This window comes from Ciona robusta, chromosome 12, assembly GCF_009617815.1.
Source record: "Ciona robusta chromosome 12, ASM961781v2".
NCBI classification, from domain to species: Eukaryota; Metazoa; Chordata; class Ascidiacea; order Phlebobranchia; family Cionidae; genus Ciona; species Ciona robusta.
The window spans coordinates 7,081,713-7,093,770 of NC_143246.1; the positions used below are offsets into that span (position 1 = coordinate 7,081,713).

The 12,058-nt window shown below is 35.8% G+C and overlaps 1 protein-coding gene and 1 long non-coding RNA gene across 2 annotated transcripts; one reads left to right on the forward strand and one right to left on the reverse strand.

Annotated features, from left to right (window-relative positions):
* The first annotated feature begins 55 nt into the window (after positions 1–55).
* Positions 56–1,912, forward strand: LOC149727336 (uncharacterized). Its single transcript, XM_089890059.1, has one exon. It carries the CDS (start codon positions 355–357, stop codon positions 1,420–1,422), a length of 1,068 nt encoding a protein of 355 aa, XP_089746185.1. The 5' UTR covers positions 56–354; the 3' UTR covers positions 1,423–1,912.
* A 670-nt stretch (positions 1,913–2,582) lies between these two features.
* On the reverse strand, positions 2,583–6,825 carry LOC149727337 (uncharacterized). Its single transcript, XR_016386210.1, has 2 exons — positions 6,610–6,825; positions 2,583–3,180 (listed from the first exon to the last, which is right to left on the reverse strand). It is a non-coding gene; the product is annotated as an uncharacterized LOC149727337 (long non-coding RNA).
* Between the last annotated feature and the right edge of the window lie 5,233 nt (positions 6,826–12,058).

Sequence of the window (12,058 nt, forward strand, 5' to 3'; positions counted from 1 at the left end):
TATTGCGCGTATAGTGTGTATTTATAAGAGAAAATGTAACTGCTATACGCATAAACTTTGTTTTAGAGATAGGTTACTTATACTTGTGTATTTTAATATGTATTAATATATATGTTTTACCACGTGTATATATTATAAAGTCATGTTTATAAAGCGCCCCTTTTCATTGTTATTTGTTTTTAAAAGTTTCTTTTAATATTGAGTACTAACTAAACAAATATATCTGATAATATTACATAAACATTTAAACATTGTTTAACACACATTTCAGACTTAAAATTTAAGCAAAAAAAGTTACAGAAATTAATATAAACATTAAAGTTATGTAAAGTTAATGGTAGTAAAATTTCGAAGATGGCAAAACGAAGACTGCAAGAAGCTATTTTGGCCGGTCAAGATATCGGAATTGGTGACTATGACATCACAAACAGCTTTTCAAAACACAAGAATGCATCTTTGTTAAGTAAGATTCCGCTTTCTCTAGATAGATGGGGAATATACAGCTTACAGTATGATAATGATGGTAAAGACCTGGCAGTTGGTTTTGGGAACGGCGGTATTTGTGTGGTTGGCTCAAATAAATGCACAGTTGTCAATGATGTCACTTCAGGCCATAGAAAAGGTCTCGCTGTTATGAGTCTTATATATCTTAAAGAAAACGACAAAAAGTTGCTTTCCGCTGGGGCCAATGGGAAAATTTATTTGTGGGATTTATCAAGAAGTCAGAAATCTGAGGCTGCTGCAAGTTTGGAGGAAGAAGGGAATGAAATAAGCGCGTTGGATATTTCGTGTGATGGGAAATTCTTTGCAACTGCGGGGAAGGATAGACACATAAGGATCTATGACACAAATACTTTCCAGCTTTGCTGTTTAATGGAAGCACCAGATTACATTACAATGGATGATATCAGCATATTCAGTGGGCACACAAAGCGTGTGTTTGCATTAAAATGTCACCCTAATGACCCAAATCTATTTGTAACAGCTGGATGGGATAACTGCATTAAGTTATGGGATAGAAGGATTCTTCGAAGCGCGAAAATGTCAATCCCAGGTCCCCATGTTTGTGGTGCTGGTCTAGATATGAGCAACAACATGGTACTAAGTGGGTCTTGGTCTGCCAAGAACGCATTACAGTTATGGGATCTAAGGTCAGGGTTGCTGGACCGAAACATAACTTATCCACATGACGAAAAAGCAGAGGGTGAGTTCTTGTATTGCGCAAAGTTTGGGGTTGGAGATTTGGTTCTTGCTGGTGGAAGTGGCACTAACACAGCGTGTGCAATCAACATGACAAGTAACAAGATGCACAGAATAATTGAAAGCCCAAAACCAATCCTTACACTTGATGTTTGTAAGTCTAGCAAGATAATGGCAGTTGGTGGAATAGGAGGAAACTTACAGTTATGCGCTCTTAATTAAACGCAATCACATTCTGTAGTGACTTATTGTACAAATAACTTTACATAGTTTATCTCTTGTTCAATGTTGTTGTACCAATTGTAAAATTGCATTCACTTAGTTTATATTATGTGTTGTCCATGTTCATTATACTGAATGCGTGTTGTATTGGCATCAATCGTAATTTTCTATCCGCTACTATAACACCTTTATTAGGCGCTATTTCGTACATACATCTCAAGTCAAGTGAAATAGCAACGCAGTATTTACATGTTTACCGTCTTGATAAGTCCACCACATTGCAGGGTACGCTATTTACCTTCATATTTTCACTTTCGTTTTGTCACTGTGTGTTTTAGTCCTAAATTTCTACCATAACATATAAGCATTGCAGCAAAGTTGTATGACGTAATAAGTTACCAAGCTGCTTTGATTCGTGTCCGTTTGAATAGCTATGCGACGTATGTATTGTTGTTGTAACAGCATAATATAGAAAGCCCAAAATATAAAACGTGTTCTTGTGTTGTTTTCACTTCAAGGTAAAGAATGTAAATAGATTAAAAGCAAGATATGTATGTTGGCTTAAGGGTGGTGGTCCTTTATTCGCATATGGACCGTATTATATCGGATCAATAGGCGTGCGCACTTTGTTAAGTACACATGGCCCGTACAATGGATGGTAACATTATTACAAGTTATTGAACAAATAAAAACGAACCGCTAGGTGGAGCTGTTGAAGCGTAAAATTTCAACAGAACATCGTCAACATTATTGTAAAAGTGGTCCCGTAGGTGAATTTATTTTATAAATAGCCAACTCTATAAACACATATAAATATACACCGCAATGGCTTTGACAATACAACATGAACAAGTCAAGACGTCTTCGAATGGATTGCCATAACGATTCTCATGTTAAATCCACAACTGCAGTACAAAATTAAAAACTGGTTACGTTTGCAAATCCGAGTCCTAAATACGAAAGGATTTTATAAGTGCAGGAAAGAATCGTGTTTAATATTTAACAGACGTGGTATAACGAGTAACGACTGTCGTTTTCAGCGCACGCGAGTTTATAGCAAGTAACATTCATTCATTCACCCACAAAGATTCCCGTGTGATAACTCATAAGCCGACACAAGGTGTATGAAACAAAACACAAGTTACATTCATTCCTTTCAATGAAAGTTTGTGTGAAGTTTTCTGTATTAGTAAAGTGTATAATGCACAAATACAAATATAACAAACAAAAACAACAAAGAACTTTACGTAGGAATGCTGGAAGCAACGCATGAACTTTAAAATACAATACATTAATACGGTGGCAACATTGATTTATTTACAGAATAACTGCATCGTGGAAGTTAATACGATAGTTTACAATTCTCGAGATATAGCACCATGGGATAAGATGGGAAACCTCAAGCACTTAATATTCAAATATTCTGATTGCTTTTTAAACAATTAACAACGATCAATGGAAGTCGTGAGGATACGGTTATATAATTCTATCAATATTCTTTGTTTATTACCAAATGAGATGATAAAATAGAATGTAAAGGTGTCCCATCTTTCCCCACCCTACTATATAATGATGTATATTTCGTTTATATTTCCTGATGTTAAACGTTTGTTTGAATATTAACTCAGTGAATAAGTTAAAGCTTGTCCCCTGTACACGTCGGTATATATGATCTCTATGAGAGGAAGAATGACGACAGCTGACGTCTGCATGATTTGGAACACATTCGACATATGAAGAGAAACTTCAATGGTACCACTGTAAAGATATCAAATATAGTTAAGAGATTAAAGTAGACATACTAATAATTATGCACCTGTATATTCTACATGTAAAAGCACATCCTTTAACTTTTATAAACCCTATATTAGCGGCACAACAGGCTGTATCTGTCCGGCACAGTGACCTGCGCGGTGCCTTTAGCCTATAGTCGTTACAGGTTTAAGGCTTGTTGTTGCTACCGTTGGGTTTTATTGTGCCATACACTTAACCAAAGACTTTTACTCTCATTCTCCCCAAAATATTTTTTTAGTTTTTCGTCAAGAAGAATAAACAAAGCGTTTCATATAACATGCTGGGTTTATCGTTGTTTGTTCTGTTAAACCAAACGCCCATGGCGATCGTTGCTCTGTGGTTAGCCTCGTTTACATAAAACGACTTTAAAATGAACCTTAAGACCTCTAGCGGCCTTGAACCCATTGTTATTACAAGCATAGCTTCGTATTCATATTACCGCACTTTAAAAGCTTGACAGTGCTAATGAGGTATATAACCCCACTAGCTTACCTGAGGAAATGCAGTAAATCTACAGCTCACTAGAGCATACACGGTCAATAACACAACTATTGCTTTGCAGCCCATTATCAAAACAACATTATAAGCGTAGATATACCGTCCCACGCGAATAACCGTGTTATCTATTAGGCACGTTAAGGGCATTGGTTCTTTTTATTGAACATTGATTTTTGTTGTTTTTTGCATTTGGTTATTCTAAAATTATACATCATTTCGTGTATATTGAAAACAACTAAATCATCATAGTTTACGTGCCCATTTATCACCGCTGTGCTCTCTTGTTGTTTCAATTCTTTGTCAATATTTTCGCCACGCCAACCAATAAACTCTTTGTTAAACCCCTAGAACTCAAATATGCCCTAAAAATATTTACTTAGCGGCAGCATTAAGCTAGCCAACGTTAAATTACCATACCAAGTTATAGGATCTTTGCAGATCAACAAATCAATCTAAAAACCGATAAGTTAATCAAGACATTAATTCTCACACCTTGCAATAAACTAAACACACCCAAACGCCACAATATTGTGCTAATTGATTTGTTTTTAGTTGCTCATTGAAATAAGACGAATGCGTTTTCGTTATTTCGTAAAATTTTCAAAGCAGGTTCTAGACGCAGATGTTACAAGTACTCGGAAAACAGCTTAATCTTTGCGGTTTGAAGCTTAAATTCGACATTCTTGGTTTACCGCAAACGTTGGCAGTCGGGCGAAACATTTCAAACTAGAAATTCTGCTTCTATTTCGCATCAGTCATAATGTTACAGCGCTTAATGTTTATTGCTTCTTATACAGGGTTCATCATTCCCGACGTTTAAGCAATGCTAGTTCACTTATTTGACACTTAGCGTGCTGTATTGACTGTGTTTTGCTGTTAATTCCCATCTCTTCGCTGTTTTTATTAATATGACAATAAGTTAGGCCTAAAAGTTTAAAATGAAGACAATTCTGTCATGTATATATGGACTGTTTTGTTCGTATTTTTTAAAACTGAGCAGATTACTCGTATTGGAATAGGAGAAAATAAGTAAATTGGTGGTTTAGTTTTAATCACGGGTTTTACATAAGATTGTGGTTACGGAATTTAATCTTTACGAGTGTTGTTCGTGGAAGACAATTATTCATTCATTAGTTAAGTCCACACTTGTATTAGTTATTACACAACATCAAGTACAACTGCGTATTGTTTGTATAACCTTGGACAAAGTTTTCTTTAGCAAGAATTTGTAAAAAGCATTCGGATCTTATCGTTGAAACTAGTGACCCGGTACAAAGAAAATACGATTTCTGTTCATTAGGAAAACACACAATAATGAGATAATTTGTTTTGCTGGATTTTTAAAGTTTTGTTTTCTATTCAAAATGGGTGATGGTCTATACCGTGGCACGCCATGGGATCTGGGATTGAGACCAAGGTTAGCCCTTTAGCACGTATAAATTTTGTATTAATTTTACCGGATTATTTTAAGTATATGACGCTGTAAACATTTAAACTGTTATAAAACCCTGACCTTGGGGTTTAGGTTATACATGTTTTTTTTAATTTTAATTTAGAATATCTTATCAATTTATTTCGTTTTGGTTCTATAATAAAAATAACTGACAAGGCTGTTTTAACCAGCCATTTGTTTTAAGGCACAAATTAAAACTATCGCCAGCGTTTGCACATGACAAAGATATTCCAAAAATGGCTGAGTTAGACCATAGTATACTGAAATGATCTTACTCACTTCAGTATATACTATGGTTAGACACAATAACTGACACAGCCATTTTAACCAATCGTGATGGTTTTTAGTTAAAGACATCAATTAAAACTATTGTCAGCGTTTATAAACAGCATAATAGCGGAATTCCAAAAATGGCTGCGTTGGACAAAATGAAGCGCCAACGAAGAATCTGTTTACAAATAATTACTAATACACAAAGACGACAACTTATTTCAGGAGTTTGAACGCCAAAAGCAATTTACTAAGTATTTGACTGTTTTGCAAACTGTGAGAGTTTTGTTGTATTGCTGGAGTTATTTGGCGCTACTTGCAAAACTTTTACCAACCCTTAGCAAAAGGAATTAATAATGCTTATAGTTAAATAGCTCATACAATAGTTTAAATATATTTTCTTATGAGCCTGATACCCGTGGTTAATAAACATCTGTATAAGTAACAGCCCGACAAAGTTCCAAACAAAATTAAACATTTTTTATTTTAATAATTTATTAGCAGATAGAATAATTAAGATGCTTAGACACAGCGAACATACTTTTGTACGAAACGGGTTTAATTAATAATTTCTTTATTTTATAAAAGCTTCTAGATTTTCCCTTTTAAAGCCAGCCGAGATATTTTGAACGGAGTGCTTTAACACCAGCCCAATTTTCATTGCTCGTTCAAACTAATTGTTTCTCGTTTAAACATTCCGTTCAAGCAGTAGCAAGATACGAGTTTAAACAACCAACCAAACTAGGTGACAAAATACACACGAAGTTGCGCAGACACGCCATAGAGCAAACACGAGTTTATTAGACTTCCAACATTTAACGAGCATCCTATATCACATTAAATATTCAACCTCGTAACATTTAAGACGTAGTTTAGAATACACCACGCAGAAGCATGCGGTAAACATGGTACATCTTAAGCAACCCGACTGTTTTAATAAGCCGTTTTTAATATCTTACGCATATTTTACTTTTACAGCGCAAGGCGTGGCAATTACTTAAGACCAGTTGTTCCGTATGTTGGTAAACTGTTAGCCATATCCCACAAAGTTATATACATGGTAACTCGTAAGCGGGCTTGAGGTGTATAAACAGAACATCATGTATTCATTTAAAAATAAATAAAACTCGAGTGACGTCACTTTAATGACGTCATGGTCGCAGATAACTTACTCTCTTTGTTTTTAAGGATCTTTTTACAGCTGTGGCAAACCGATTGTTTGCATTTCCTTCGCCTTCCAGCTTCCGCTGTATCAATGAACATCTGTGACGTCACAAGCAGAACGATCATGACGCAATACCACTGTTTGTAGTTCATTATGACGTAGTTTTTAACTTTTTAAATATTTTACAACTTTACTTTTTCTCGCTATCCCTGAAAAGTGAAATATAAATAGAAAATGTAAGACCTATTGTTTGTACCTCGCATCCTAGCGTCGCGTTCTTACGCAATCGATATTAATTATCCAAAAGCTGAAACGACAGCAGTGACACCCCTGCAGGTACCGCGTCGGGCGCCATTTTGAAATCTGGAACGATACTTACGTCTCTGTACAAATCTTACTTTGTCTTAATGCTAATTTCTGTTCAGCGACATTTTTAACAATTTAGTACGTTTCGTAGAGCAAAATAGCTCATTTCAAGGTAAATTCAAGCATTTTAAATCTTACCAGTTTGTTCTTATTAACCAAACCAACACTGAACACATACTTCTTGATAAGATTACCCAATCAAACGGACTTTGGTAAAACAGCCGCGTACGTGATAACCTGCACATGCTTTACACGTTAGCTTCTTTGTACTAATGCGGTCACATTCATAAAATAAACCGAAAGCCGACACAGCTTTAAAACAACTGGCAACCGAACCGACCACATTTTAACACATAGCCTAAACCACACCCCTAGTCATGGAGCATTGTAATGATAATTCCCCCAACCACATCAGAATAAAGTGAAGGCAAACATATTATTAGTGGAAATTAACTTTATTATTGGACCGTAAAGCTAGAACGAACATAGCTGTGCCACAAAGCAACCTGAACCTTAAAGACAGTCAATAAAGCAAAGGCAGTGATTATTAGCGACGATTTATCCTTGGTTTCCCAGATACAAAAGAATTTCAATTATCCCCTATCTATAATCAGTTCTAATGCGAAGACATTTTTGGCTAAAGAGTACTGTGGGGTAAGATGGGATACCTTTAAAAGTACTGCGAGGTAAGATGGATACTGTTAGCGCATAATATTCAAGCATATTTCCTAATCGCGTTTTAACAATTAACAACATTCTTTCCCAGTCGTGAGGATACGGTTTATATATTTATGTAAATAATCTTTGTTTACTACCAATTGGGACGATACAGGAGCACGAAAACATGCACCATCTTGCCCCATCCTACTGTATTTACTTTGTGATAACATTTTCTTATTCACGGTCTGTAAATCTTGCGGCATTCTTGGGCCACGAAGCGACCATTGCTTGCCAAGTTGCGGCAGTGGCTGCATCTACACAGGAGTTAACTAGAACACTTTTACTGCGGAGGAGTAACAACACAAGTTGTCGGTACAAGGCCTCCCGTTAGACACAACGGCGCTTCTCCAACCGCAATGCTAGCATGAAGTTAGTATATGAACAAAGGGTTTAATACGCAAGGAATTCAATGCCACCAACATTGAATAACTGTCTGTACCCCGTTGACGACAAACAGACGCAATATTCGTATAACAATATAAACCGCTTTTTGTGGGTTTAAAAGAAAATAGCCGTGATTTAAATGGGCGTACAAGTTACGTACTTTGGCTTATTTTTGAAGGTTCAATGAAAAAGACAAATTGTTTTTTAAATCGCGCAATTTGTCTTGAATTCTTTGCTTTTATAACCTATGAGTCTGATTGAAACTTGCTGTTCGACGTAAAATACGCTACGAATAAACTGCTGTAAAAGAGCATCGGTAAAAAACGTAGCGCTGTTATATATTCAATCGAACACGCGCTGGTATTAAATAGCGACCAAAGGATTGAAAATCATGAACGCTGAGGCAAGCTAAACTAACCCGTACTAATAGGAAAACATGAAATAAAACAGGCCAAATATAACTTGACCTACATAACTGTAAATACCGTCCTACCCGCGGCGAAGTGGACGCCAAATACAAAGTTACCTTGAACCCAATCCATCATATGTATTGACAAGTATAAGGTTGCATACTTCACCATACTAGGTGGGGGTTACGAGTCACAGGTGCTATTCTAATGCACTTTCAACGACACAAGCACCAACAAAAGGGATATCATGTTACAGTTACAATTCCACTACAATGTTACCACACAGCACGCAAACGCCTCATTAACCAAGTTTGAGGGAACACAAAATGAAAAGACTTTCTATAAAAACCAAAACATTCCATTTCGTCGTGTGTTTAAATGAAGTCTTATATTTAAATAAATGCGAACATCTTTACACTACGGGTGTTCTGTTTATTCACCTCCTGCACGCTTACAGGGTAATTTCGTAGAAGACTGATTACGTTTTTGTCTTGGCAGTAATGGGCTACTATGGCCTGAACCCCAATTCCAGTTTCGTTCTTCGTCATAAAACTTTACCCATATATAGAAAAGAATTGTTTTGGTGGTAATGGACCAACTCTGCCCAAAACCTTTAGTGCCATATGACGCGCCTTGGTGCCGTTGGCCCAAACACCACGTGTTATCAGAAAGCAAACATAGTGCTTTGTACACAAGCACAAATATCTAATTAAGTTTCTGTCCTAACAAGCCATGCTGCCTTAACCGGTCGCCATTGTAATTATACGGAGTGTTGTAGCCACAAAACCCGCAACAACAATATCACAAGCAATTATCATGCGTCGAATGCGTGTTAAACTCGTGGTATTAACTTAAAGTCGGTAAAATTAACAGCAGAAGACGAGTTAAAATTTTAATATTGGTTAAATATGTAACAAAAACACACAAATTTGTAAATAAGTTTTTGGAAAACACTGCCGAAAAAATACATACTTGTAGGCGAGCACGAGGTGTATAAAACAGAACAGCCGGGTTATAACGACTTTCATTGCTCTACTATGCGAGTATAATTAATCCCATTCAAAATGGTCTATACGTACTTCACTCTTTTATTACGTCATAGATGCGGCGGATATAGCGACATTGTCACCGGAAAATCCCGTTTGTATAAAACACGCCACAGGCAAATCCGCAGGTTATTAATAACGAAGACGCAGACACACGACTTGATACGGTACAACCTTTATTAGCGTCTCTATTTGCTCCGTGGTGAAAAACTGCCATCTATATTGAACGAACTTTGGCGTATAATCTTGTCGGCTGTTGAAAGTAAGATCTAAAAGCATCATTACGGCTCCAACCTTGTTGCAAGTATAACTGAAACACACCCACCTAGTTTGCCCAACGATGTAAAATGAGTGAAGTGAAAAGAGCTAAGCTTATTCAAAGTAGAGACGAGGCCATTAGGAAAGGTTGGTATAAATGTTAATCCAGCTTAAAATAACCAAACGGAATGTAGACTTAACATTTAAACGAAGTACACGTCACTTTTAAAAGGGGCTTAGTTTTAACTTTTCAGCGCGGCAAACCAATAGACAGATATATAACAAAAAACTTTGACTGGTGAGTCTGCTACAAAAATTCAATCCTTGCGAAAGCAAGTCAACTGTGCCCAACATTAATATAATAGGATTGCATGCATACACGTCGGTCGGGTCAATTCCGGCTTATACACATCAAGGGTCCTTAAGCGTTTTGCTGCAGGGCCTTATTATCTACACAAAAAATAGCAGAAAAGGCTAAAGAATCTTCCAGCACCATACACAGGACTTGACGAATCAATCTATCCAAATAAATGCACAAAATCTAAATTTTGTTGGATATTTCTGCTACTATACTACAACGAAATTTATGAGCTGTTAAAATCTACTTTCCTGATCTTGATTTCGAACCGGCACGTTAAAGTCGTTTAATTCTAAGTGCTGATATCTACGCCGATACGATGCACAACTATGAGCTTGCGGGTTGCGCTGACTGACGGTTAGCTATCAGATACAGGCTAGATAAAGAACCTGAGATAAACTTGGCTTTTTTTCGTGGAGCCTGGCGTGCGGTTTGCAAACCTGTTTACTTTCATAGCCTTAATCAAATACCGCACGCTCGTTTAGCTTTCAGAAATTCGAAAAGCAAGCGGACAAGAGAATTTTTTTATGGGGAAAGTTTAAAAATATTCTAAAACGTCACCAATTTTGATACATTTTGTTTTCACTTTAATTATTTTTTTTAATTGTAGTAATCGCTTTTCTGTAATAAATTTAATACAAATGTATTGTAAATATAATATTTCAGGTGGGATTATTTTTCAATTATTTCTTTGGTTTTGCAAAAAATGGGCACACCGGTTCTAGTGTTGAGATGTAACGTTATTGTTTGCTGAAAATAACAAACATTGCGTCACTAGCTAAATATTACGATAAGCAAAGCAAACAATATTTCGTAATCGATCAAAATTTAATCAAGTTGCGAAAGATAGCGACGTTTTTTTTGTACCCTAAAAGTATATTTTGATATTCTATTTATAAAGTTTGACACAAATGTTGTATTTTTTGTCCTTTTAACACTGTTGTATTTTCCTTATCTATATGATTAACTCGAGTAAACATATCACCGCTGTGTGTCATGAGTCAAGTGGTTCTTTTTGATATTTCTTTGGTATATGTTGTTCCCGCCAGGTGTATTATATGGCTGAAATAGAACTTTTGGCAATTGTCAGAAGATTTCTTTCGCATTTCTTTTATTAGTTTTTAACGCAATAGGTTGTATTGGACCTAATAAAACTATAACCAACATATCCACAAGACATTTGGGAAATAGCAAACGATTTTTCCCACATTTTTGTTATTATTTTTTACGAATTATATTGTATTAAACCTAATACAACTAAAACCAATATATCCGTATATTATTTGAGAAAGGGCATCTAATGTTAAGTTTAAAACTCTGCAAAGTAAGGGTGAGGAAATATCCTAAAGTCAAAAGATAACAGTTTAATCTTCGACAGTTGGACCGCAAGTACGCAGACGATTGGTCACGCATATTATCCAAACGTGCTCAAGTAGTTAAAGCCTAATATCCATAACCAAGACTTGTCCAAAAACTTTCCATCAGATATAGGTTTGACAAGGACCATTTTAGAAAGCCATAATTGATCTAAACAAATTGGTACAAATTTCAGCTCGCTTCCGACAGAAAAAGCAACCAATAAGAAAACTTGCATAAACACAATAAAATATATATGTTCAAACGTAACGATTTGTTTTATTACATTGGCAGTTTTGGATTATTTAAACATTGAACAAACAAAGAAACGCTTGCGCAAAAACAAATTGCTGTTCCTTAAGTAAGAATCTTAAAGTCGATGAAAACGTTGGATACAGTAATATAATTTGCAATATTTTCGAAAACGATAGCGAAGATCAAAGAGAAGAAAATTAATGCAAAACGAGATGAAAAGTATGGAAAGAGCATTAGTTTTAAAGCGTGGCTGTTGAACTTAACTTATAAAACAAAACCACCAAAAAGAAATTCCTCCTAAGA